Source organism: Parus major, chromosome 3, assembly GCF_001522545.3.
Source record: "Parus major isolate Abel chromosome 3, Parus_major1.1, whole genome shotgun sequence".
In the NCBI taxonomy this organism is placed as follows: domain Eukaryota; kingdom Metazoa; phylum Chordata; class Aves; order Passeriformes; family Paridae; genus Parus; species Parus major.
This window is the reverse complement of record NC_031770.1, coordinates 72,944,580-72,972,131: the sequence shown is the minus strand read 5'-3', so window position 1 is coordinate 72,972,131 and position 27,552 is coordinate 72,944,580. Positions and strand designations below refer to the sequence as shown.

At 40.4% G+C, this 27,552-nt stretch overlaps 3 protein-coding genes across 4 annotated transcripts in view; 1 reads left to right on the top strand and 2 right to left on the bottom strand.

The window, feature by feature from the left end:
* USP45 (ubiquitin specific peptidase 45) overlaps positions 1-3,946 on the bottom strand; it is a 48,750-nt gene extending 44,804 nt beyond the window's left edge. The window contains exon 1 of the mRNA XM_015620621.3: positions 3,907-3,946. The gene's annotated coding sequence lies outside the window, so the exon portion shown is untranslated. The remainder of the gene's footprint in view (positions 1-3,906) is intronic.
* Positions 3,947-6,145: 2,199 nt separating this feature from the next.
* On the top strand, positions 6,146-8,681 carry TSTD3 (thiosulfate sulfurtransferase like domain containing 3). Its single transcript, XM_015620630.2, has 4 exons — positions 6,146-6,258; positions 6,404-6,559; positions 6,774-6,933; positions 8,260-8,681. Exons 1-4 carry the CDS (start codon positions 6,180-6,182, stop codon positions 8,321-8,323), a joined length of 459 nt encoding a protein of 152 aa, XP_015476116.1. The 5' UTR covers positions 6,146-6,179; the 3' UTR covers positions 8,324-8,681.
* A 1,553-nt stretch (positions 8,682-10,234) lies between these two features.
* The window catches only part of CCNC (cyclin C), a 17,602-nt gene continuing 284 nt past the window's right edge, over positions 10,235-27,552 (bottom strand). The window contains exons 2-12 of one of the 2 annotated variants that reach the window (XM_015620626.1): positions 26,639-26,745; positions 23,077-23,161; positions 22,762-22,831; positions 21,262-21,313; positions 18,640-18,695; positions 17,350-17,385; positions 15,843-15,934; positions 15,042-15,109; positions 14,682-14,761; positions 12,658-12,776; positions 10,235-11,996 (exon numbers count right to left, since the gene is read on the bottom strand). In XM_015620626.1, coding sequence (XP_015476112.1) covers positions 11,942-11,996; positions 12,658-12,776; positions 14,682-14,761; positions 15,042-15,109; positions 15,843-15,934; positions 17,350-17,385; positions 18,640-18,695; positions 21,262-21,313; positions 22,762-22,831; positions 23,077-23,161; positions 26,639-26,745 — 820 coding nt within the window. In that variant the 3' untranslated portion in view covers positions 10,235-11,941. Of the gene's footprint in view, positions 11,997-12,657; positions 12,777-14,681; positions 14,762-15,041; positions 15,110-15,842; positions 15,935-17,349; positions 17,386-18,639; positions 18,696-21,261; positions 21,314-22,761; positions 22,832-23,076; positions 23,162-26,638; positions 26,746-27,552 lie in introns of those variants that run through there. The other variant, XM_015620629.1, reaches the window with a different exon arrangement.

The window sequence follows — 27,552 nt, the reverse complement described above, 5'->3', positions numbered from 1 at the left end:
GTTTAAAATCAACCAATCAGGTTATTCCTCTTCAAAACATCTTTATGCAGGAGAGTTGGAGAAGCAAACTGTCTTTACTGTCTCCACTTCCTAAAACCTTTTCCCACCTTACCATCCTGCACTTCTCACTTGGAAGATGAGTCCCTGCTCCTAGAATGTCTACAGTTCACTTACTAAATGTTGAAATATGTCACCTTAGTGAGTCTTCCCATGCTGTACCTTCACCACGATGCTTGTAAGAAACACCGACCAGAACACCAGTATGTTAGAGAAATAACCTGCTGCACTGATTAATATCATATCACTGCTTCCATCTGCCTATATCCACTTTTCCCCTCCTCTTCTAATTAGGGTGTGAGCTCTTTCAGACAAGTGCCACATTTTTGTTCTTATCTGTGTAATACCTATTACAATTTTTCTGATTCTTGATTAACTAGGAGGATTACAGGTTCACTACTGGAATGCAAACAAAATAAGAATTATACAAAACCCACTAGCCTATCTAAGCATACTGTCCCTATGAAATGTAGCCAAGTCAGTCTACAGATAATCTCCAGGATTTTGGATATGGGTAATACTCTCCCAGTAGGACTATCCATTAGCTGTGAAACCAGTATTGTTAATTATTTCATCAGTGAGCACCTGAATTCAAAGAAGCTGAGGTGAATACATTTACCTCAATCCCTCAGTTCATCTGAGGTAGCCGAAATTTCAGCTGTGTCACTACTTTCAATTTAAAATTGTATCATTTCACATTGCTAATGCAAAGAAAAACCTGTGTCTCACTGAAAGGCCAGAGCAAACACTGAATACTGGGAAAAATTAGCATTTTCATGTGACTTAAGAGAACTGTCTGGCTGTCAACTGCAGCCCTGCCCCAAAGGTGTGAAGGAACAGCACAGATGTGCAGATTAAGCCCAAAGATATTCAAAACCTGTGAAAGGTCCCTGTGTGGAACAGTAATGCCAGATCCTCTGCAGAACTGCTGCATGTTTTGATGTATGCCGCAAGTTGATATATTTTGGACGTCTGTTGCAAGCATTACCTGTGGCATTTTGCCTTGCTCGCCACTAGCCCAAGTGTCACCCAATCAAAACAGGCACCACATCCATCATGGTCAGCAGCTGGGCAGTGTCACCCATCAGCAGGCCAGGAGGCTCAGCGCTCTGACAGGCACCAAAACCTTTGTGGAAAACAAGCCCCCACTGCTTGCGAGAGCAGTAAAAGGACCAGAATTGCTGACTGGTAGTGGCAGCGAAGCTTCCTCCCCTGGAAAATGTCATCTGAAATTCTGAAAGCATCATCTCCAAGATTTCCTAGCCCAAAGGCACATCACACATCCTACACTGTCACTAGAGCTCAAACACCAATCCTGACTTTGTATTAACAGTCCTGAAAAGGATGAGACACTGATGTACTTTCTGAGAAAGGAGCAAGACAGAGGCTTTGGACCACTAGATACAACTTTCCAAGTGACAGTAAAAATCTCATAGTATCTCTCACTTTCAGTAATCCACTTTAGCCAGCTGCCCATGTTAATTATGTTCTATCAACTTTCATGTTCATATCCTCCACAATCCCCCTCAGATTTCCTTCTAAAATCCCCTGCTACAGAAAACTTTCTTCTAAGAATGAACAGAAGCCAGAAACAAAAATTAAAAGACTCTGTAAGTGGGTTTATGACTAGAGTATATTAAACATTGAGTGGGTAAAAAGAGTAATACTTTGATGACATATTTTTTGCTAGTATCTTATAGCAAAGTTTTATGGAAATTTTCAGATATGCCTGGCAATATCCAGCCCCATAAAGCAAACTGCAACTTTTGTTTATGTTCTCTATCCCACATTAAATGTTTGGGGCTTTTTTATAACATATCAAAAGGGAAAAAACATCTGGGTAGATGCATGCATAGTCCAACACAGGTCTTTCTAGAAAATTCATCCTTTAATAAGCAAAATGCCTAAGTACCATAAAAAGAACCATACAATTAATGATGTTGGTTTGCAAGCAAAAACTTTGTATGCAAAAAGGCAGTCAGATGAGAGACTGTGCTCTCCCACGATACAAACACCAAAGTTACTGTACCATTACGACAGAAAATCTGAGGGCATAAGAATTGAAACAGCTGGAAAGTAACCAGTGAATTTGCGGTACCTCGCCAGGAAAACCATGTGGCCAAGAAACATGGAAAAAGCAGTCCAAGATTTTGTAACAGAAATAAAGGTCCATATGACCAAAGGATGAACTTTGGAGAAGTGCTAATTCTGTAAATTCAAATAAATAAAAAAGGAACTGTGGTTGCAGCATGTGTGTGAGACAGAAGGCTCAAACCCACACACGACAATACTTTAAGCTAAGACTCCTGCTGTACCTCTGCCTCAAGGGATGATTTGGAGAACACGGAAAACAATGGCTGCCCATAACTTCCCATCTATTCTGGAAGGGTGTTGTGGGAGTTGGTTAATCAGTGAAGGCAGAACAGATAAAACAGTAAGTCACTACTAGTTTGAGCTCTTTGAAAGTCTAAGTCTTGCCATCAAGAACGAAAAATTTAATTCCATTTCCTTCCTCCACACAAACTGCCCCAGTTTGCTTTGATGGCACGTCTGAAATGGAACAACCTGTCCTTGATCTACAACTGATGCTCAAAACAGAACCCCTGAGACACTAGCTGCAGTTCTGTGAATCTCACAGAAATAAAGCTACAGAGCACCAGTTCTTCAATATTTCATGAAGAAATATGACAAAATATTTACAAGTGTAGTAAACATGAGAACAATTTCACAAAGGCATAATCTGCTTCAAGCTTGCACATGTTCATGCTGTTACTATGTTTCTGTTTTAATAGCTAAAAACGAGAACAGAAAGAATCCCTTAAATACAAGTCTGTTCTTTATGCTTGTATGAGAGGATTATTTAATGGAATTGGGAAATACTTGTAGTTAACAATGACATGCAGCTAGAATACAGAGCTACACCTGCAGCTACTGCCATATTGATGTCTTCATACTACTGTCCCTATGTTTAATATGCTGTTGTGTATATCCTGTTTAATAGTGTAAGTAGCAACACAGCTATAGCAAGGGCAGGACAAAGTCTTAAAGTAAAGGACATGACAGCAAAAGAAAGGAAGAAGGAAAAAACAAACAAACAAACCAGGAATCGAATCAGAGCATTCCAATAACAAATAAAACGTGGAGAGTTGCAGCTCTGGGTCTAGAATAGCACGTCTCAGGCTAACGGCGAGGACCAGCACCGGGCTGTCACCTAGCACCGGGCCCGCCGCACAGCACAGCGGAGGCCGCGGCAGCTGCAGGCCGGCACACGCAGCGCGGGCAGCGGGCGCCCACCGCCGCCCCGCTCCCTACGCCAAGTCACCGGGCCGTATGTTCAACCCGGCCACGGTCGCTGCTGCCGACTGTCCTCACTCTAACACACCGAGAGACGCGACGCGGCCCACGGAGGCGGCCCGGCGCTGCCGTTCGCATGTCTCGGCAGGGTTAACCGCTCCACACCGACAGCGGGCGGTCGCCACCCACGACAGCAGCTCGTCGCCGGCGACCGAAGACGAGCCGCACTTGGCCACCAGCCCGGCGGGAGAAGCGCCGGACAGCGCTGCCGCGGGCGCCGCCGGCAGCAGGGAGGAGCGGCCGGCCCGGCCGGGGGCCGCGGCGGGGCAGAGCCCCCTCCCACCGCCCTCAGCCCGCGCCCCGCGCCCGCCCGGCCCCCCGGGACGCGGCTCCGCAGGCCGCGGGCCCGGCCGCCACCACGGCGGGGCCGATCGGCTCGGCCCGGCCCGACCTTGCGGCCGCGGCCGAGGCTCCGCGACACCCCCCCGGCTCCGCAGGACGGGCCCGGCGCCCCCGCGCCGTGCCGCCCGCCCCCTCCCCGCGCCCCGCACTCACGGAGCGGCGGGCGGCGGCGGGCGCGGCGGCGGCGGCAGGAAGCGGCGGAGGAAGCTCCGCTCCGCTCCGCCCACGGCCTCGCCGCGCCGCTCCCCGCCCCAGCCCCAGCCCGGGCGGCTCCGTGCGGCTCCGTGCGGAGCCCGGGAGAGCCACACGAGCGGCAGCAGGGTTGTTGCTGGCTCCAGGGCACAACGCGTCCCCCGGGTGGGAAGAGCGGTGGGGAAGCGGGGCCGGCCGGGAGCGCTCCGCAGCCCACTGAGAGGCAACAGGTAGCGACAGGTCTGGCTGCGAGGTACCCTGGAAACTCAGGACAAATGGTGGGGTGACCTTCACTTCTGAATTTTGCTGAAAGAGCTGGAGATGCTGCGCTGGGTATGTGCCCGTGGGCAGCGCGCTAAGAAGAGGTTTGCCAGCGCTGTGGACAGTCGTACCAGAGGTTGTGCAGCAGGGTATGGGCCCTGCGTGGATTTTTGAGGCAGCCACCGTGGGGAGGACTGGAAGGAAAACAGCGTCAAATGTGCATATCCCCACTGAGGACAGGCAGAGTAAAGGGTTTCCAGCAGTCGAGGGAGGAGCTACTGGAAACTGCGTTGGGTGTCACTGGGTTTGAGTGTGGGAGGTTGTACAGAACTGGAAAGCCAAGTCAAGAAGAGGTGAAATGAAGAGAGTCCCAAGAGGTGAAATGAAGGAAGCTGCTGAGGAGTTTGAGTGCACCCATTAAGACAAAAGGCGAATTGTATGTGCTGCTTCCCACCTTTTCACCAAGCTGTGGGAGTTTGCTAAGCTTGATTTGTTCTGACCTCAAATTTTCTCAGTCTTTCACGAGATAGCCAGTGAATGCTTCCTATTTCAGCAAACAAGCTAGTGTGTTTCTCTTTTTGTACATAGTGTGGCCCAGGGTCAAATCAAAACCATAAAAATGTTTCTTCCTGTGAATATGCATTTCATATGACAAGTGTTCTGGTGCTTCATGTTCAATGCTTTATGGTCCTTATGGTGATACATGCAATAAGTGGAGATTTAAGTGTGGTCATTATATTACTACAGATAAAATATACAGTAAATGATACTTCAAAAGATCATTTCTAGAAGTTGTACATTCTATCCTTACCTTGTGGGAAATGCATTAAACCTCAATTCATATATAATATACTGCTTCAGACAGACAATTTGCAAATGCCTGTCAAGGAGGCCATATGGAGAGGCTGGCAGAAGGGCAGCTAGTGAACCAGTTATATGTGCCAAGTTCAATTTGTCACACTTTACAGTACCAAGAAATACTGTGTTCTCCTTTTGAGAAGGAAACTCTCATTAGTAAAGATTCAACAACCTACTCCTCAAAATGCATCTTTTATGAAAAGATCCAGCATGCCTGCTTTTAAAAAGTACAATTGCTGGTGTGTAATATATCTACAAATGTATGCAGTAAATACAGAGTACTGATCTAAAATGTGTGGAACAGAAGAATCCTCATTTCTCCACTCACGTATGTCTTGGTCATTAGTCCTTGTGGCTGGAAGACTGACAGCTTTCAAAACTAAAACTAAAATGTACAAAACTGAAATCAGGGATCATCAAATCCTAGAATATTGTCAGCTGGAGGGGACATACAAAGTTGAAGTCCAGCTCCTGACTGTGCACAGTACAGCCACAAGAATTATACACCATGTGCCTCAGAGTATTATCCAAATGCCTCTTGAAGTCTGGTGGGTCTGGGGCCATGACCACTTTCTTGAGGAGGCTGTTCCTGAACACCCTCTGGGTGAAGGTTTTCCTAATATCTAACCTAGACCTCCTGCAATGCAGCTTCATACCATTCCCTTGCATCTGTTCGTTGGTCACCAGAAAGGAGATGTGCCTGGACCACATCTCCTGTGGCTGTAAGGGGACAGTAACAGTGGTGAAAGTGCTGCAAGCCAGTGCTAAAATCAGCTTTTCTCCTTGGCATAACATTTAGAGGTTTAGATGCTTAAATTGGATTTGGCATCAAAATTCTTCTTCAAAATCTCTTTCATGTCCCAGCCTTTGGTACTTTCAGGCGTCTCAACGGTTTGGGCTGGCTGGTAGAATTTACGCAGGGTAAATGCTGGCTGTACTGAAAGCGGAGGCGCAGTCTGTGTGACCGGGCTGCCGGGAGGTGCCAGGCGGCTCCCCCGTGCCTGGGAGCGACCGAGGCTCCGCGCCCCCGCCCCTGTGGAGAGAGAAGGCGGTGTCTCCTCCCCGCCGGCGGGGCCGGGCCTGGCTGGGCGGCCGCCATCGCCGGGCGGGCCGCCATGGGGCTGGGGGGCTGGTGGCGGGCCGCGCGGGTCCTGCGGGCGGCGGACGGCGGCTGGAGCCGGGCGGCAGCGCCCGGTGAGCAGGGGAGGGGATGGGTCTTTCCTGGGCCGGGGGGAGCGTGGCCGGCGCCCGGGGACAGCCCCCTGTGGCTGCGTTGGGCGGCGCTGCCCGCCCCGAGCGAGTCCCGCGGCCGGGCTGAGCGGCTGTGCCTCCCCGCCAGGCCCCACCTGCCGCAGCCTCTGCGCCGCCGCGGAGCAGAACCTGTCCTACCAGGAGCTCAAAGACCTGAAGAAGGCCAGCGTCCTTCACATTGACGTGCGGGAGAGGTGGGAGATCGACAGGTTTGGAAAAATCCCGGAGTCCATCAACATACCGCGTAAGTTGTCAACGCCGCTATATGCAGGCGTCGGGTGTTCCGTGTTCCTCCTGGCTGCAGTGGTCAAGTGGTGACTGAGCAAAGAGGAACAGTGCTAGAAAGGTGCTGGCATATAATAAGGCTGAACTTTTCCTCCAGAGCAATTAGAAGTCTTGCAATATAAACCTGTCTGTGGATGGAGAATAAACAATAGCTTGTTTCCTGTATTTCCCAGTGGGCGAATTAATGGAAGCTCTACAAATGGACCCAACGGAGTTCAAGGAGCAGTATAATCAAAAAATGCCATCCAAGTCAGACCCTGTGGTTTTCTCCTGTTTGGCAGGAACAAGAAGTAAACAAGCACTTGCTTTTGCCATGTCCTTGGGTTTCAGCAGGTATGACTTTAAGAATGGGATTAATGACACTTTCTGTCATGAAGCAGAATACGTACTCACCTTGGGGGCAAGGGTAAAAATTTACATGTGGAATATGAACAAAACAATTGGTAATTGAGTTAGACACCTCCTCTTGTCTCCACTGAACCTTGAAGTGGTAAAAGTGAGGTATACCACCCTCTGAAACAACCCCTCGGCAGCTCTGCACAGGTGACACAAGCTGCTGCATGACCACGCTGCCACTGAAGGGTCCTCTGCCTCTTAAGGCGCCCTTGCTGAGATTCTCCTTCCTTATATAGCTTCATAAGTACTAGTCTTGAGTTGCAGGAAGATTGGAAAGGTGGAGAACTGCTTGCTTTGGTAGCAGTACAATCTTAAATAGTTTAAGAAGCCACACCCTTTGTTGAATTGCAGTTCTCCCCATAGAGTTCACTGTTGACAAAGTATGCCTTCACTTCCTGTAAAGTTTTGGATTATTTGCCAGGAGTAAAGCAGTGAAGGCAATAGCTAACAAAACAATGAGATGATGATACAGTGAAATGCAGCATTTGGTTTGCAGAATTGTTAAACCTATCTTTGGAAGGTACCTCGCTGTCTTGAAGACTGCAGATAAAATTTAAGACACTGGTTACTTGCTTGTGTTTTCACTGAACTGCAATTCAGGAAATGGAACATTCACAATAATTGTAGTCAAAGTATGGAAGTATGTTCTTGTTTTAAAGTGAAGAATTTCCTCCGTTACCTGTTTTTCATGCTGCCTAACTGAAGGAGTCAATATTGGTTTTCACAGTGGATTTTTGTTCTACAGAGTTTAGTTTTGCTCAGGGTGATTTCAGACCTCTAGAGCATGTAGGTTTGCAAGGAAGTAAAGATCAGTGTGCTGGGTTTATTTGGTGACAACTGAAGTATTAGACATAATAAACAGACTGTAAATCTTTCACTTCTGAGAATCTCTTCTTACATTCTTTTAAAAAAGAACTGGCAACTGTTTAATTGATCCAGCTGCTATTTCTTGCTTGATGTTTGAACTCCAGCATTGTCATTTGGAAGAAAAGAGTTACAGAACTCACTCCATGGAAGCAGATATTATTAAAGGAATGTCTATCTGGCTCATTGAAGCTAGATACAAGTGTATATGGTTGCAGAGAATGTCTCTGTTTTGTTTTTTTTTAATATGTTTTTTGTAGGGCTTTTTGTTTGTGGGGTTTTGGGTGTCTATTTTTTATTTTTTGATTTTTTTTTTTTTTTTTTTTTTTGCTGTGTCCTCTTAATAGACAATCTTAAGCAGGACTTTTCTTAAGAAAGGCATTTTTTGCATATTTCCAGAGTTCAGCAGTATGCTGGTGGCTTTGATGACTGGGTAAAACATGAACCTCCAGAAAAGAAATGAAGATGAGAGCCCGAGCCCTTACCCCATCAAGGCTTCAGGATGGTTTGTAGGCTTTAGCAAACTGCATGCATTCCACTTCCATAATAAAGCTCACTACTGGCTTCTTGTGTAAATGGACATTCACCTTCAAATAGCCATGCATATCAACTGCTTGGTTTAAATTATACCCAAAGACTACAACACGAACAGAGGACATTAAATTTGCTCAACCTTTCAACCTTTACTTTGGGTTATGGTTTTGGTGAATGTATGTGAAGAGAATCTAAGTGCAGATAATGTTTACTTTTTTTGTATGATGTAGTTTATGACAGTTTAAACTCATGATGATAGGACAAATAAAGTTATTATTTCTCCAACATGTGTTGGGTAGTTTTTTCAGAATAGTCAAACTGCAGATACTCTAGTATCAAGGGATCAAGGGGACAACAGAAACCCACTGCTGGCTGTGTTATGCCAGGCCTCACCAGGACTAACAATGCCTTCTGAAGATCATTAAAGTCAGATTGTATTGAGGATTTCAGAACCACTGGAAATATTTAGTTAAATCTATAATTCATCTTGCTTATCTGTATTGATAAAGCCACCAAACTTCAGCATACAAATGAACAAAGCAAGGCAATTTAATCAACTAAGTCAGTACTTAGTCATATGCAGCCAATGCTTCCTTTTGTAGCTACATTAACATTTGTTTGGAACACCTAAAACTACATAACCATAAAAAAGAATCAAGTTACTCTGTGTTACACCAAGATCTTTCTAGCCCATTATTTTCTGTTTGGCAGCAACTGGTAATAAACATCTGAGGAAGAGCATAAACAGGGTTAGTATGTAGGGATACAATCTCATTTACAACTCCGACTGCTTCAGGCTTTGCATGTCTTAGTATCTTTGGGTATTTGTAAATTTTCAACAGAAACTCGCACCAGACACAGCAGTAGTGAGAAATCTTTCCCAAATTGCCATGTATTCCTTTCATCAGCTGCTGTGGCTTCTTCTGTCAGAAGTGAGTAGTTCTCACCTCAGTCTTCACACCACCCATGATTTTTCTAGACCCCTGCTGTCTTTTCTGAACTGAGGAGTGGTGGGTTGTTTTTTTTATAATTGGAAAATTATTGTACACCTCTTTTTTATTTTCCTTTTTTATTAATCATGGTCGTTTTTTTGTAAAACGTTTCTCAAACTATTTGTAGCTTGTCAACTTAGATGATCCTTTCCAATTTGCTTTCCAAAGTATGGGGTTTGAGATAAATAACTTTTCTGATCCAGTTTGTTTCCTATGGGATTTTTCCTTAAGTCTTTTTGGACTTTTTGAACTATAGATGGCTCGTGTTTGCTTTGACACTTCAGAGTCACCTGTTGCCATATGATCTGTGAAGACTTTCAGCTATCTCTGAGATAGGACATTTTTATGCACCTCTCCTTTGAAGCATTTCTTCACTTCTCACTTTGAAGAAAGGTGATTTTTTTTCCTCCCTGCTCAGTAGCAAGACTATTGAATTCACATTGTGTTCCATTTCTTGTTGTTTAATATTACATCTTTTTAAAACTGTCTTCACTGAATCCAGCACTTTTGACTGCACTTTATTGCCTTTCACTGTTTTTACTGGAATCAAAGCTGGTAAAATTAGCCTCATCTTCCCAGTAGAGAAATGCCTTTAGAAACTTCTAGGTACCATCAAGAAATGCCTGACATTTTAGCTCTGAGATTTAGGTCCCATTGTGCTTTAAATGTGAAGTAAATCAGCAAAGACTCTTCAGCAGCAAGAAAAAATGTAATCACTCTAGCCAGAATTCTTTATTAATTCCCCAACTGCAAAACATGAACTTTCTTGGCAGATTATGTGGCGTATGTGAGAAGACTGAGGCTTACCTAAAGAACAGTTCCTGTTTAAGAACTCCACACAACAAAGGTCAAGTCGCTTTGATTTATTTCTATTCCCCAAGTCCACATTACAAATAGCACATTTTAGACTTCAAGAAATGAAAGCAAAATAGCCAAATTCCACTTAATCAGTCAAGTGTCTATAAAAGGTATGGATCAAATGGCAACCAAGTAGCAAAGACCAAAATGTATAACTTCTTGTGTTTGGGGCTGATTCACAGAATGGTTTATGGAAATAACCTGAACAGAAATAAATGCTAGCAGCCTAATGGGCTACATACAAAAACACTTCAGTTATAATTCACTGAATGACCAGCCAATTACAAAGACAGGTATTTGCAAAAAACAGGTGGGTTTTTTTAAGGGGCCAATTTTTTGAACCAAGACACATCACAGAGCACATGTTTTCAACTATCTCCTTCCAATATTTCAGGGCAGTGAAATGTTTTGTTTCAGGAAAACAAAAACAACAAAAAAACCCCAAAACAAACCAAAAAATATGAGAGAGAACAATGTTACTGAACTTTATCATTTAACTTTTATACTTGGGCAAGTTGGCATTATCATTCAAAATAAAGTTGTAGAGAACTTAATTAGAAACAAAGTTATCTAAAAAAATCAACAAATCAATTAAGGCCTATTCCTGTCTTCAGTGGGATATCTGCCTGAGTAAGTAACGCAGGATATGGCCTTCTGTTTGAAGAAATCTCATTTTCTCCAGCACAAAGTTAACCAAGGAATCCCATTTCAGTTATACTAGAATTGCTCCTAACATCCCAGTTAAAATTAGCCAGTATGAAGCTCACCAAACACTTGACCCTCTTAAATAAACTCTCTAAAGAACCACACAAATTCACACTAACAGTGAAGGCAGACTAGCAGTGTATATCTTTTCTACAAAAAAATCCACCATAAAAAATAGCAATAATACCCAGATCTGTACTTGATTGTGAAATATTCCGATTGTACCATACAGTACATTTATTTGAAAAAAAATCCTAGTATGTTGGGTTGTCTTAATTTATAACACTTGAAATGTTTCAGAAAACTGCAGAATCACTATACATATTGCACTTCTCTGGTAAGCTGGGCTACTATGTATCTTGGCAAAAACAACCAAGTAGATCTACTGAGGAATACAGCTTTTTTTAAACCCAAAAATAGAATATGACTTTCTTTTCCGCAGCTTTCATTAAAACTGTAACAATATTCTTTACAGGCTCTTCTAGGCATTTGTTTCAGAAGGATTGTGTGTTACTTGTTGCAGAATCTGTATTTATTTTTTTTTTTAGATCAACAAAACTGAAGGTAATGGATAAATTCAACATAGAGTGCACTATCTTCCTTCAGTCACAAACAAAATGAAGACAACACAAGTCATTAATACAGTTACACTTAGGCCTCGGGTTACTGTTGCTCTAAAAATAGTTCACTTCAACACAAATAAAACCAATAATGAACTATTTGTTTTGAGTGAAAAATGTTACTCTTCTGCAGCTTGGTTTAAAGTTTGATTCCTTACACTGAAAAATCTTAGCACATTTGCTCCAGCGTCAGAGAAAAATGATGTAGTTTTAGAGAAAAAGCTTTCAAAATGCTTGACACAAACAAGCTATTTATTCTTCGAGTTTTTTGTCAAAGATGGTTCTAAAACCTTCTGTCCATTTCATGAACACAGGAAATATCCCAGGATGTCTTGAGTCAAAGTGGTCCATAAAGAAATTCTTTGGAATGCCTTAAGATTGGCTATAACTAGAGTTCTGGCTACCATTTGGACCCTGTTCTCCTTCACTGTTGAAGAAAACAAAAACATGTCTCTTCAATAAGAAGCATCACATTACATTTTTATCCTTTTTTTTTTAAATTAAAAAATATAGTATTCTGAAAGCAGTAAAACCTTTTGAAATAAAATCCATCAACATATACATAAATAGGTCAAAATATTCTGCTCAGTTTCATTAAAAAATGCAAAGGTTATTCTCAGTATGCATAAATAATTTCACCATGTTTATGTGAATAATAATTTCAATATATTCCCATGAAGCTGCCTGCTGAATCTACTTCAGAAGTCAACACTGCAAAGTTCACATTACATAAGCATGTGCACAGGAATTTGTGTGTGCAGATTCCCCCAACAGTGATATTTAATCACAGTAATTAAATACGACATCAAGCAGGCTCAGTTCTATTGAATCTGGCCCAGCCATGGAGCCTCACACTGGGGTTCCTTACATTTGCTGAGCTGTATTGATCACATTCTAATCACATTAAAACTCTCTGTAAGATAATGAATGTTATGCTTCCCACTAGCTCCTGAACAAGCAGGCTGGTTTCATATCAGAAACATCTGCACTGTAAAAATATACACTATACTTTGAATTAAACATTTACACATTCTTAAGATCCTAGTCTAGTTTTTCCATAGGAAGGGTGTAATATGGAAGTACTGTACCTGTTTGGAGGTGGTTTTGGTTTAGGCATTTTACTAAGAATAGTAGCCATCTCTTTCCTCTCATCAAAGTTCTTCCACTGCTCATACAGCTTCAGAATAACCCTGATTATTTCTAGAATCTGCATTAGAAAGAAAAGAGATCCCAAGGTCAGACATGACAGTGATTTTACCTTTATCATAGCCCATTTAAGTGTGCAATTAACTAAACAGGCCCCAAACTGAAACTAAACAACACAATTTTCATATTATAAACAGAGCTGTCTCACACTTAATCTGTTCACAAAAAAGCATTTAGTCAGTTTTTTTATTTGTGAATCAAAGCCTGAACTGAATACTTTCCTTTTCAATTGTATTTACTGCTTCTCTTCCCCTGCAAACTAAATACCTTTTTATTTATTTATTTATTTGCACCTACTGTCCAGCTCTAAGCTCCTAGGAAAATACAGACTTGGGCAGAATGACTGCAGCTGTATGACCACACATTATCAAAACAGTAATTGATGATTACATTATCAATGTTCTATACATATTAAGGGCACAGTATGGGAAAACAAAAGCCCAAAACCACAAAACATTCATCTGAACTTTTCCTTCCAAGAAACAGAGCCAAGAAGTTTTTAAATACTTCTTATATTCTTATATACATATAATAAGAATTGTTGACACTTCATATTCCACTTCTGGAAGCGTAAGCATTCCACACCAGTTTGGACACTTTCTATCTACCTTAATTTCCTATTAAATTTTTAGTGCAATATTCTATATTCTATACAAAAGCTGGAGAATGTTTCACTCATAATATGTTTCATCATTCTCTAATAGACTTCTTTCTGCTTTTTAATACATGAACTTTGATTAAATGCTAGAGCAATATATTTTGTCCTTGAAACAAAAGCCATAGTTGGTGAAGAAGTCCACGGTGTCCATGTGAAAAAATCAAGCTTAGGCTTTATCACTGACAAGAGAACCAATACATGTAAACATTCAAAGATATTCAGTATCAATCTTATGGTAATTTTATCTATTAAGTACAGGTTAGTTCTCCTTTGCTGCCAGCTTATTATCACCCCGCCATTAAATGTATGACAGCATAATTCACAGAGCTCTTGACACAGCATAGCATCCACACTGAGCTTAAATTTCAAGATAAATCCTGGAATACAAACACAATGCTGAAACATCAGTGGGATAAAGGGCAATACCAGGGACACAAAGAGAAATGGCACATGTCAGTCATAACAGGCTATTTAATTCCAGACACTCAGTCTCAAAGAAAGACTGAAAAAAATACATGCTAACTGAAAAAATAGGTGCTAACTGAAACAGTGTGATAAGGAATATGAAAACTACTTTGATTTCCTTGCTGGAGCTAATAAAGGTTAAAGAAGCCAATCTAAATTGTCAAAGAAACTAGTGAGGATGAAAAACATTGTTAGTCTAAGGACAACTGCACCCTAAAACCTAATAAATTAATGAAGGGGATTATTTGCCATGGAATTTGCATTAGCAGGGAACTCAACAGAATGATCTTGGTGTCTCCCTGTTTAGCACTGATTGAAGTCACAGCTCTGGGCAACCTGAAAGTGTCAAAATGTTCTACACTATGCTATACTCTGCACATGTATAAGGAGAAAATGATAATAGTGTGCTGGCATGATGCTGAAAAGTGAATCAGAAAATCACATGCACTTGAATTTAGAAGTCAGTTGTGTGATGGGAAGACACTGGGAATTCTTTTTCTGGAAAACAATGTAAAAGATATTTGGTTTATGTTTCTGTCTGGAAAATGGCAATACCAGGAATACTCTTCTATTATGCAATGGTTTTGTCTTGACTTTTAGGGCAGGGTGATAACCAAATAACCTGACATTGTCTCCCTTCCAAAGAGATCTGCCTAACTTCAAAAGCATTGATCAAGATCATTGAATTTAAAGTTCAAATCAGTATTGTGGAAGTGTAAGACAACCATGACTACTATTTCTGGTCAGTCCATAAACAAGTGGTGGGAATAAAAAGCAGAGTACCTTTTCCATATCAACAGACAGCTCAGCAAACCATTGCCTTGCATCCTTCTGCTGGACAACACAGGCCACATGTAGGCAAGCTGCAAAGATCAGGTGACATGGATATTGAACAAAGATACACTCCCAACACAGTTAGAAATATTCAATTTTTTATAAACCCTACACAGTTCAACAGAGAAAACTCAGGATTCATTATCTAACTTTTCTTTAAGGCTTTTTAAGTTACAAGGCTACAGTGTCAGTGCTGTATGAAACACAACCTGAAGCACCTTATGAGAGCACTCATCACAATGCTCGTGATGGGACAGTGCACAAAATACATCCAGTTAAACATGACAGGAAACATTACTTGTTACTTACCTAGAGCTATCATGAAAGGAGGGTACAGCAGACAAAGATCAGTTCTATATGTGTCATTCACTATCCTCCTGTGCAAAAAAGAACTTGTAAGTATCTTTCTATTCACCTTTAGACTATATTCCGTCAAAAACTACTGTTGGTTTACAAATACATCGTCAGTTTTCCAGGTGGTCGCAACTATGAGGCTCCAGGGCAAATCATCAAGGAAAGAGATCTTTTCCCTTGTAAAAATCTCTTAACACCTTTCTTTTTTCCCTTGAAATTACAGCAGAAGTTTATTTGGAAATATTCTTTTAGTATATTAATTTCTTTCTTCAGTGGATGTGTATGTATACCATCAAATAATTACCTGTTCCACAAATAACTAAGGGCTAGCATAGAAGTAGTACTTCTACTGTCTTTCTGTATTTGAAACAGTTGAAGAATAAGAGTTCTGCTAACACAGTTAAAAAACCCTGTATATTGCTTCTACCTCCTATGACATGCTACAACAAAAAAACAATGTTGACAGAAAGAAATTTCCTCTACTCATAATCACCATTCAGTAATGTTAAACCTGTGCTATTAGACCTAGTCTAAAAAATAAAAATTAGACCACTGCAAAGTAAAATTATTACAGGGTTAAAGACAGAATAAGTTAAGTCAGGGACATATACCTGCACAGGTTAACTAGGGCACCCTTTGTATTCAAATATGGCTAAGCCTGCTTTGTTCAGCAAAAGCTTAACCACCTTTGAAGCATAACTATTAAACACTTGCTTTCTCGATGAAAGGAGGAACTATTTCCATTGTCTTCATTACCATGCAAGAGGTAGCAGCATGTCTTCTTGGCCCATATCTTGCACATATTGGAGCAAAGGTCTATAAGGATGATATACTATCAAACAGCAGTCCTAGGAAAAATGTCATTGGGACAGAAGTTAGATTACAATACAGATCATGTTGTCACTTCGTATTAAAACATTTGGTTTACAAGTCAATTACTGATTATTTTTTCAAGTAGCATTCTAACACCTAGCCCTGCTCTAATGAGGGCAGTGCTCTCTTTAGAATACCATTACACAGCACAGTTGCCAGTCTGTCAATGTCCTTCCCCTATGAGACACAGAAAGTCACATCTGCAGCACACTGAAACCTCATTTGCTTACAAACCCATAATTCCCACTTGGAAATACAGAACGCTGCCAGAAAACAGTCTGCTACTAAATACCATACATGGAGAGCATGCCAAAATAATTGATGCTGGTTTGGAAAGAAAGAAAAGAAAAATTCCACTGCTCTCAAATCCCCTCATTTCAGGTCCAGATAAACAAGAAGGAATAATCCTCTTGCTAAAAGCAGCCAACCGTGTGGATACTACAAGGAAAAACCGCATTATGTTACATGTGCTGAACACTTAAGTGAAACACAGTTACTGCACACACCATATATTGCATAGCATACTGGAAAAATAAGCGAATCCCCAAAACATAACTTCTTGTAAATGCAATTGCTTGTACTAAAACTCCTGTATACAAAATTCAAGAGTTACTGCCAAGTATAGCAGAGGTATGAAAGACTAAATCTAAACAATAATCTAAAAACTGTATTAAAACAACTTGTAGGTACAAACTAGAACTTTGATCTTGTCTGTGCTCAGTTCCCTAAACATATTCTCTCATCTGCTGTCTAACTCACTAAGGTGCTCCCTGGTTTCTCTGTCCCTTTCTCTGCACTTGAGCAGAACTACCTTAGTACAGCAGTACTAGAGTTCAGTGCTTAAGCTGTCCAAGTCCAATCCATATGCAGAAATTAGGCACCACTTTACCCAAGCCCCCTAAGAAGCCTGGGTTGCCTCCTTTCAGCTACCCAAGCAAACACAGCAACGGGATAGCTATTCTTACAAAAATCAGGTATGGCTCCTTTCTTTGAAAGCATCTGGAAGAAAATGTCCTACTGTGCTCCTTTGATCCAACAGCCTAAGAGTTACAGCACCATCTCAGAAAATGGGAGGACTAAATTCAGTTGCTTCCTCACAGGATTCAAACCCACGTCTCACTTCCTAGAAGATTACTCTAATTATTAGGTTGTTATAGACTAGTCCAAGTGGGACAGTACCCACACCTTCTGCTAAAACATATATTTGTAGCCCCAGATTCTTCCAGGCAAGAAGTAGAGGGCATAGAAAGAATACAACTCCCCATGGTAATGACTAGATATTCCAACTAGGGAAAAAAGGACACTGACATCCCAGTCTCTGCATCAGGACTTAGATACAGTTACATCTCTCATAAAAACAGAAGCAGTTCCACCAAAAAACTCAACCTACCATTAATTCTAAGAGATAGAATTCACATTCTAGTATCTGTAAAGAAGCAAAATCACCGTTAACAAGCACGTTTCAGGCAGCAGAAAAAATTAACAGACACAGTTTAACATCACAAATGCACAGGAATTCTCAACAACTATTTCCAACAGTCCTAAATGCATTTTATCTGAAACACACAACCAAACAAAAATAATATTATTGGCTATTGCCTTATCACTATCACAACTTAACTCCAGTAATAATAACAATGAATTTAAATATTTTACATCAAGTTTGCTATGAAAGACTACTTCATTGGCAGCACCTGTCTGATTTGTTTCAACATCTTGTAGCAGCAAATTGTTCCCAGTGCATAAAAACTTCACAGCAATAGAGAAGTTCTTTTGTAGAATTAGAGCATCTTCATCAGCTAACTTGTCAAACAGCCTTTCAAAATGTTTTCAGATTTAATTTCACATGAAATATTCTCTCCAATTGCAACAATTAAATCAGCTTTCACTCTCAATAGAGAGGGTGATGTACTGGTGACATCAAGGAAAAGACTGGACTAATTTGGCTATACAAAAGCAGTACTCCAAAATGTATTTCCATTTGCCTTTATCTGTAAAACAGCAGTGCAGTTTTATTATAAGGCCTTAAGTATTTTATATTCTGATGTATCATTTGGCTTTCTAGATTGGCTGAAAACCAACAAAAAAGTATTTTTTACAGCCAATCTAAAACTATTGAGATGTTTAGCTTTCAAAATTCTACAGCACAGGTCAAAATTTGTTTTAAGAAAAATTATAAAACTTCTAAGTACCGTGACTGAGAATACCTTGAAAACCACTGGTAATTTTAAATTTTAAGTACTAATTAAAAACTATTTTTCAAGAGACATAAAATTTTACAGGCAAAAATAAAATTGCTTTCTGTAAGCCAACTGCTCATGTGTGCAAACTTGGAAGCACTCCAGGTGCAAAGGCCATTTACTTTCCCTGGAGCAATGTATTTGTAACCAAGAATATTCAAAAAATCCTAAATCTCTTTTCTCATCATACTACAGAAAAACTACCATTTCAGTCACCCTACTGCATCACTTTTCTTTCCTGTCAACAATTTAAGGAAAGAAGGTTACATAATATTCTTATTTTTAAAAGTAACTTTCCCAATATTCTATGCAAAAATAATCAAGAACAATCCTGACATATGAGGATGAAAATATTTATTTCCTAGAATTTAAAAGACAGAATCTCCTGCTAATAATTATTAATTTATTTGATCAAGCTGTATTTCAAATAGCATACTTACATGGTTCATCCTATAAGGAAACTCCTTTGGAAAGGCATATGAAAACCTAGTTTTCACTACAGTAAACACAAAAAAGTATGTTAAAAATTATGTAAATAATACTTCATTCCCTTTCTATTCATTCATCTGTATATAGCATTTCAATCTGGCAGCACAACTTTCAGTTTGTGGCTTTCAATACAAAAGGTTTGTATTCTAAAGAGAAGAAATAAATTAAAAGATTTAAGATCCTGAAAAGGAAAGAGAAATATATCCGGAAAGCCAGATTTGCACAGATACTCAGCCAGACACTTGACTGCTGCTTTGGACACTACTAAGTCTTCTGGTTAACCACCAACTAGCTTAGGGACACCTAATTTCCCACAAGTTACACTCACAGAGCTCTCCAGCTACTGATGCTCTGGATGTCAGTTCCAAATCCAAATGGAATTTTCATGTGGGATTTTTTACATAGGTCTGATCCTTCAACATGCAAGATTTTAAAAAAACTAATGAAGCCTTAGAAAAGCAAGCCCAAGGGCAGGGTAAGGGATTTCTTCCAGGCCATGATGTAAAGATGATCTCCAGTTGAGATATTTAATGAATCTTTGTGTATTTTACAAGGAGAATGAGTACAGTCAGTGCACTGGTAGGAAGCATGTTAATATGCAAAACCAGAATGATTTCATGTCAGAACACTGAAGAAAAAGAAGAACACTTGAAGATGTGGATTTGAGATTTGAACAAGTGAAACATTTAAAAATCTATTTTAAGTCCTTGTCCTCCAAGGAAAACAGGTAACATTTAATGTCCTGGAAGTGGACAATATTCCTTTTATTTATGAAAGACAGTATATTATTAAATTATATTATCAATATTACTTCCAGAAAATCAGTATGACAATCACTTCATAGGAAAGACAGCATCAGTCCTCTGGACCTAAGAATTCACCATTCAGACCTACGGTGAACTTTGCTAGAAAATTTGTTGTAGGACACCAAGACTGGGCTACTGGTCAGAAAAATTAATTATTTCAAGAAAGAGAAGAATCAATAAAAGAGTTTCTCAACATGTATGCAAACTGAAGAGGTACATGGTAAAAAAAAATACTAATTGGAGAAAAATAGGGAGAAAAAGAATTTTTCCTACAATGCAAGCTGTAGACACAACCATTGCATGGAGAGATCATTTTAGTGAGATGTGTTAACAGAGGAAAAACCTTTTGAAGAGGTTGTTGAAAATCAGGCTAGGATTATCTTCCTTATAAAGGAAGCAAATGTTATTAACTTCATGCTGCTACCTAGCTAAAAGCAAGCAAACCTCTTAAACCAGACATTATTACATTAGTCACCCTTTTTGTTAGGCTGTTTTTGCTTTTACTTGTCTTGCCTCCTCTTTTCTTGCCTTTGGTATTAAGGCCTCCCAAAAACTGCTGTGTGCTACCAAAGCAACTCTGGTAAAGGAAGACCAGATAGAATAAAAGAATAAATGCTTGGAGAAAGCCTGTTGCATTTTGCCCTTACTTCCATGAAATGCATAGTACTTATCAGGGCTGCCAGGACTTCTAGGTCTGAAGGAAGGGCTGTGGGGAATATCTTCTATAGGATCCTGAGACTGGGATTTTGAGAAACAGCACAGCTAAGAACTAGATGTCCACGTAAAATCAGCTGCCACATATTCACCAAAATCCATCTAACCTTCTCACAGATGCACCAAAACTTCCACATAATGATGCTTCGGATGTAAAAATAGCAACTCTCAGTGCTAAATCCAATACTGGTCTTGGTCATGCTGGCACCAAAGATGTGTCTCAGTTCCTGGTGGCAGAACTGTCACACGGCCAGCCCCATGGACTGATACACTCTCTGCATGCAGAGGCTACAGAAGCAGCCAGTCACCTGTCCCCTCAACAGCTACAAGGGATTTTGAAAGCGCTGACCTACATACATTTGGAAGAGCACAGCCTGGAATTGCCCACTGAGAGCAGCTGGACCTTCTGGGTCAGATAATAGCATTCAGCTAAGGAAGACATCACTTAAAGAGTTTGATGGACAAGATATAAGTTACATGAACGGGGAAATACAAGACAAGTGGGAAAGACAGATAATTAAGTAACTACAGTGTAATTTTATTGAATTCATTGTGAACGATAGGTTATAAAATGTATTTTTAGAAATAAATATCATGTCCAAAGACTAATTTTATGATGGGGGAAAAGGATTTAAAAAAAATGAAGGTATACAGCCTATCAACAATTCTTAAAACAGGTACTGCTACAGAGCCATACCTTTTACTAAACAGACAAAGCCATAAATTCCCAATTCTATCTTTGAGTAGTCAGAATTCAATTTACTACTTGAGGTTGTTTATAAATGTCAGTAGCTTTATTTTATGACTTTGCTTTCACTTATGCCTGGCATAAATTCCAACCATAATTAACCAAAACTAATACAAAAAGGACCCTTCTGTCTCTGTATTTGGAAACAGAAGCCATTTATTTATTCTAAATGGTTTTAGCTGGCTCTTACAGTCCACCATGATTTGATAAAAAGCTACCTTCTAAAAAAAAAAAACGCAAAGAAACAAAGTGATCTCCCTATAGAGATACCTAACTACAGTGTAATGAAAATTACTGATACTTACATACAGAAGTAGCAGCAGAAATCAACCTTGTATTTGAAACAACACCAAATTCCTGAAGAAAAAGAATGCCAAATGAGGTGAACCACCTGAAACACCATATACTCACACTGTTATCAAATTAAAATAATGGCTTCTAACTAAACTGGGATTCTTTTTGCAGTATTGTAGTATTTGGTTTTTTCCCCCACCCTTTTTTTTTTTTTTCTCCTTAAGGTGAACAGGATTAAACTCTTTACCTAAGAGTTATTTCATTGACTAGTTTCTTGCTTGTTTGTGAGGAACAGTAAAGATTTACGAAAGGTACTACAGCCACAAATCTCAGCTGGCTAACATTCTTTATATAAAATAGACAAGAGGGCTTCAAGAAGGTTATTTTTTTCCTTATCCCATTTGGAGAGAAAACTGTATCTACAAACCTGCCATTAACTACCTTTTTTAGTTATGTTTTCCTGAAGTCTTAGCTCCTCTGCTGAGACAGCAATCTGAAAATTTTCTATATACAGTGTTCTTTCAGAGAAGTCCATAGCTGAATCAACAGTGTTGCCCTCTAAAGCTGCAAAAGCTTTAGGAAGGCTACACAGACTTCTAATTTAAGGTACATCTATGTATATAAATCTAATCTATGTCTGTACCTGCTTAAAGGCTTATTTAACAGGTTGATAAAAAAAAAAAAAACCCACTCTCCCTTTTTTACTTGATGTCTTCTAAACACTGAAAAGTGTCACAGGACTTCTACAGACAACAGTATCACATGTCACCACTAGTTTAGTAGGACTGTTTCTACAGTCCATTAGGTATTTGAGTTCCTTCTGTAAAATTCCTTAGTGCTGACATATAAATTGGCCAATTTGACTTTTTTCCCTTACACAGACACTTCTCAAATAGCTGTAAAACTTGCCGCGTTACAGAGAACTAACAGCAGCACCCAGCTGATGCCAACTCTTGGCCACATTCAAAGGGAAGTACCGATAGTGGAGACACAAAGCTCTCTCACCATGATCCCTAAGGGGTCAGTTCCTTATGATAATTTCTCAAGGACAGCACATGATCTACAACATACTTTTAATTCAAGTAATGAAAGTGTGGTAAACTCTGAGGATCCCTTGCTATATGAAAGAGAACAAGATAATCAGGAAAAAATTCCAATTATGTTTTAAAGTTTGAGTAAATATAAATAAGGAGAAACACACCAGAAAGGAGACACTGCTTAAGATATACACAATTTAAGATACAGTGTATGTAAATATGTAAACACTGTGTCACAGTGAAACAATCATTTAAAATATTCTTTTCAATTTTCAGAGGCACTTCAGGGTAATTCAGACAAATTTTGAAGGCCTTCTCTGTCTCCTTTTCTTAAATGTTATAGAAATCTATGCAAAAAAGAGAAGGTTTTAACCCCCAAAGCATGAAGAAAGACAAAAAATTTAAAAGTCCTAAACGTTTTCTTTCTCTCATACATCACATAATGTTACATTAAAAAATTGTAATACTTCATACCTCTACTTTGGATGCCAAAAACACACACGTAGGAGCCATTAATACTGGATCTATACTTTTTAGGGAATATCTGAAATGTTACAACAAAATTATAATATGTTGTTTCATACATGTAGAACGATTAATCTATTAAGAGCACCACACTTCCTTTTGAAAAAGCAAAGCTTAAGTTAACTTTATTAAAGCATAAAAGCTTTACACCATCCAAAAAACAAAAGTGGCACTGTTTTTAATACAGAACTGCATTTTTAAAGGGCTACCAAAATGTGCCTAGCAAATGTTTTATTCTTGTACCATCATAGTAAACAGTCCTACCTGGCATAGAATCTCTTGAAGTAGACTGTAGCAGTGGCAATAACTTGTTGTCTTAATTTAAGGTGTTCACCTAAAGCCTGGATAACTTAAAAAAAAATGAACAAAAGCTTGAGTTGAGTTTTTTTAAACAATTTGACACCAAATAGCAACGGGTCTCAAAACATGGCTAGAGCTGGGAATTCTAAGGAGCAGCACCACAGTCTTCTCCCTCAGTTCAGTTGCTCTAGAGAGACACAACACGGTGCTGTGAACCTACAGACCTGCAGGTGAAGAACTGCTGCCTCCTGAAGCTTGGGGACACCTTCAAAAAGGAAAAGGAACCTTGACTTCACTGTGTACAAAATGAGTATGACCTTTAAGAAGATGACAACACAAATCTCAGAAGGGTGAAGCTCAGGTATTCCATTTTAGAGCAAAACAAATTCAGACACAGGAAATATAAATCCTCAGCTCTTCAGTGCCACAGAAAATTGATGGGTTTCTCTCAAACAAGTAAAGCTGCCAACACAAACACGGTCATTAAATTTGGCAGAGGCAGCAGGTGTTAAAAAAATGACATATTTAGTCTAGGGAGAGGGGGTGGGAGACCAGAGGATGCAGTCAGCTGCTCCATCATGGTGGTCCTCTGCCAGTTGGCCAAGAAACAACCCTGGTGTCATCTGTGCAGGTAGCTCTTGTTTGGCCTCCCAGGCAAAGGAAAGGTGCCAAGCAAATTAGATGCATCAAGCTGGGATTAAGAGCAGGGGTTGGATGTAAAGAATGGCACAGTGAAAAATAAGGTTGTTACTTGTTATTTTTCCCATACTTCTTCGCCACCATTATTCTGAGCACGGCTCGGCTGGGCGAAGACTCCCTCTTCTTTTTTTCCTCCCTCATGAGAAATGTCAAAAACAGTACCTTAAAATATACTTAAGTAGATATTTAAAATATGTACAGCAATACCAAGACAGTGACCACTCGTGGGAAAAGCAAACAATTCTGTTGTCAGTCATCACTAAATTCTTAGTCTTTACTTAAACATTCAAGTGAAGAATTTTTTATCCATGCTCTTATCACATATCCCCTGTGAATGGCCAGGGTACACATTTGTCACCCATGGGCAAGGCCCAAAGCAACACTAAATGCCTATCTCTGCCATATCATTCTTTTTCTAGAGAAGAATGCCAAATTTGGACTAGTTTGACAGTGACAGTAGGACAAGCAATACTTCTGAAAAGGGTGTTAAACCCAGTATGCAATGTCTGCACAAATATCAAACATTTTATCAGCATATCTTGGGAGGCTGGAAAGAATTTTTGACTTTAATTTGACCATGGGGCTAAAAAGCTGTCCTACTACTAGGGCATCAAAAAAATTCAACTATTAGGCTAAACAGAATTCTCCAAATATGTTTCATACTCCCATGGGATTTTCAGGAATGGTTAGGCCATCTGCTGTCAGAGAAAAATCAAGTGTGGTTTAGGAGAAAAAAATGGACAGGAGCCTAGAGAGACTTAATGAAATGGAAGCTTGTATATGCTGGGAAAAAGTCCAACACTTGTAATTATTCTAGTATTTGAAAAGAAACTATAAGATAATTTATTCCTGTACATTTACAAAGTAAATGGGTTTAGTGGTTTGGTTTTTTTTTAATAAATGTTGTTTTAAATCTGAGTATTCTGGGTAGCCTCTAACACAAACATTACTGCTTCTGCCCATAATGAAAAAACGAAAACAACTACTACACTTCTCAACCAAAACCAGTTAAGGCTTGGTGATCCAAACAGAGGAACCAACATCAGTTTCTTTTTTCAAACTCCTTTGGAAGATTTTCTTTTTCCTTTTCTTCATAGCTGCAGGGAGCTATACAATCAGTTAAGTGATCTACTGCACTTGTTTTCCAATGAGGAAGCAGCAGGAAATTGCCCCTCTCCATGCAGATTTTAATTGCTTTAGGGAACAACCATCTCCTGGGCTGACACACACTGAATGTGACATGCTGTGGTCGAGCCTCATCTGCTCTCAGGTAGTGCAGATGGGAGACATGGGGGGACCCAAAGCACGGCCTCTGTTCAGAGGCAGGCGATGATACAACCCATCGAGGGGAGCTCTGCCTGCGCACAGAGTACCCCTGACTGTCCTGCCCTCTTTGCTAGAGAGGGGGAGAAGGCTCAGCACCACTCTCTCCTGCAGAGTAGGCTGTGTTCATACAGGCACAGGGGAGATGCTGGCAGAGCTGTTCTCCAGCTGCCCCCAGTCACTCACCTACCTTTAGGGGAGGCATGGAGTGCCAAGGCAAAGGACCCTGGGAACCACAAACCAAAACTAACTAACTTGTTTACTTTGTAAAGCTTTGTTTACTCAAGAAAAACAATTAAGTGAAACACTTAAAAAGCTTATTTCACAGTTCAAATTGATACTAGTAAAAATTAGCATAGAAATACAGTTTTAAAAATATCCATAACCCTCCTTTTGTCTCGTTTTTGTGCTACGAAGTTATGACACTTGGTTTTAACCTCAAGAAATTTCAGGACTGGATCAAATGGGTAAATCATTGCTAGCTTCATTTCCTAATGCCCTATAAGCAACAACACAGAGGTATCCATAGTGATCATGTTTATAGCATATGCAATTGTTACAAAAATAACTAAGCTAAGAGAAGCTGGGATAAATATCTTTCACAGATATCATTCCAGCACTGACATAAGATCTTCCAGTGGCTTTGGGAAAGTCACTTCACTTCTCTGTCTCAAGTCTGGCCAGACAGCTGCAAAAAATAAGCATTCTGTACTTTAAAGGACTGCTGCAAAAAACAGATAAAGAGCTGCTTACAAACAAGTTATTAGCTAGCAATATCCTTTGCATAAGGTGATTTTTTAAAATATTGAACAATTTCACAGAGAAAATTTTACGTGCCTTTGTGCCAGGTATGGCCATTCATAGGATAGCTAAATGCTTTGAAAGATCAAGTAAATCTTAGACAATTTTGCATACAAGTCCCAAATTCTCTGTGAGAACAGGCTGCCTGCCAACAGCTCTCAGAAACTTGTAGACAATTTGAGAGCCACCTGGTACTGGGAAATCAGTCAGAAGACAAAACACAGGCTGTGTTGCAGGTTTCAGAGAATGTAAATACACAACAAGTTTCCAAACTCTGCTGTTTAACAGGAAGGCACAGACCACCTAAAATACTTACCCCACTCTAAGAACTCACCAAAAGCCCAGGCTGAGTACTAATGCTTGACATTGACCCTTTAACACACTAGCTTAGCAATTTCTGCTTGCTTCTCCTCCTTTTATGTTTTGATAAGAACCTCTTGAAAACAAGAAAATTTTCTGTTTTGTCCCATCACAGGTTAAAAGGTTATATATGCAGCTAATTAGCCTTCAAGGTCTCCTAGAATTATGTTAGTACAACTAACAAATAATGACATTATTTATATTCCACATCTTTCTTAAAATAAGCTGAAAAAGGATATGTAATACCACAATGAAAACACTACATTCTTTAAGCAATTCAAACCTCCATTTAGACATGGCACACATTGCACAGATTTTATGGCAGAAATAAAAGAAGTTTTACCATTAGTAAAAAATATCTGTAGCTTCCAATATTCTTCTTCAGTCAGAAATTTCAAGTCTTTCTGGCGTTCTTTCAATAGATCTTGTTTATCCAAAATCCATTGTAAGCTAAAGGAATGGAAAATAATTTCAGCAATTCTTTATCAACATTATACTGAGCGTCTCCCATACAAACAGACTAGGAATTAAGGCTCGGGGATAAAGGGCTTGTGGCCTATTAAAAAACACTCAAACAATCTTCTCAAGCAACTGTTCTTCGGGGTTTTTGAAAGTTAGACAACTGAAGAAAACCCAACAAAAAACCAAAACCCAAACAACAAAACATGAACTACCAGGGCTGAGATTAGCTTCCACCAGTAGCAAACTGAGCTGGCTGTACAGATCTTAGACCCTGACAGTCACTAACAAGGTTTATGTTGCAGCCATTTCATTACGGGCACCATTCAAACCTTGACGCGCTCAGCATGAAGCATTTCAGGGCGGAATCGCAGAATCCATTAGGTTGGAAAAGACCTGTGAGATCATCGAGTCCAGCCCATGACCGAACACCACCCAGTCAACTAGACAATGGCACAGAGTGCCACGTCCAATCTTTCCATAAACACCTCTCGGGACGGTGGCTTCACCGCCTCTCTGGGCAGTCCGTTCCAGTTTCAATCACACTTCCTAATGTCCAACCCAAGCTGAGCTCCGGCTGCCCCGCCGCTGGGCACAAGCGTGTCAGGGACCCAGGCTCCCGCACTCCGCCGCTGGAGCCCGGGGTGGGGCGGGCACCGACACCGGGACGCGACCCCTGTCCCGGAGCGCCCAAACCTTCCCAAGCGGCGGCTGAGCGGGGCAGGCTCGGGCTGCTACCGCAGCCCAGCCGGGCCCCCGCCAGGGCCCCGCGGTGAGCAGGCCCCGCCACCCGCCCGC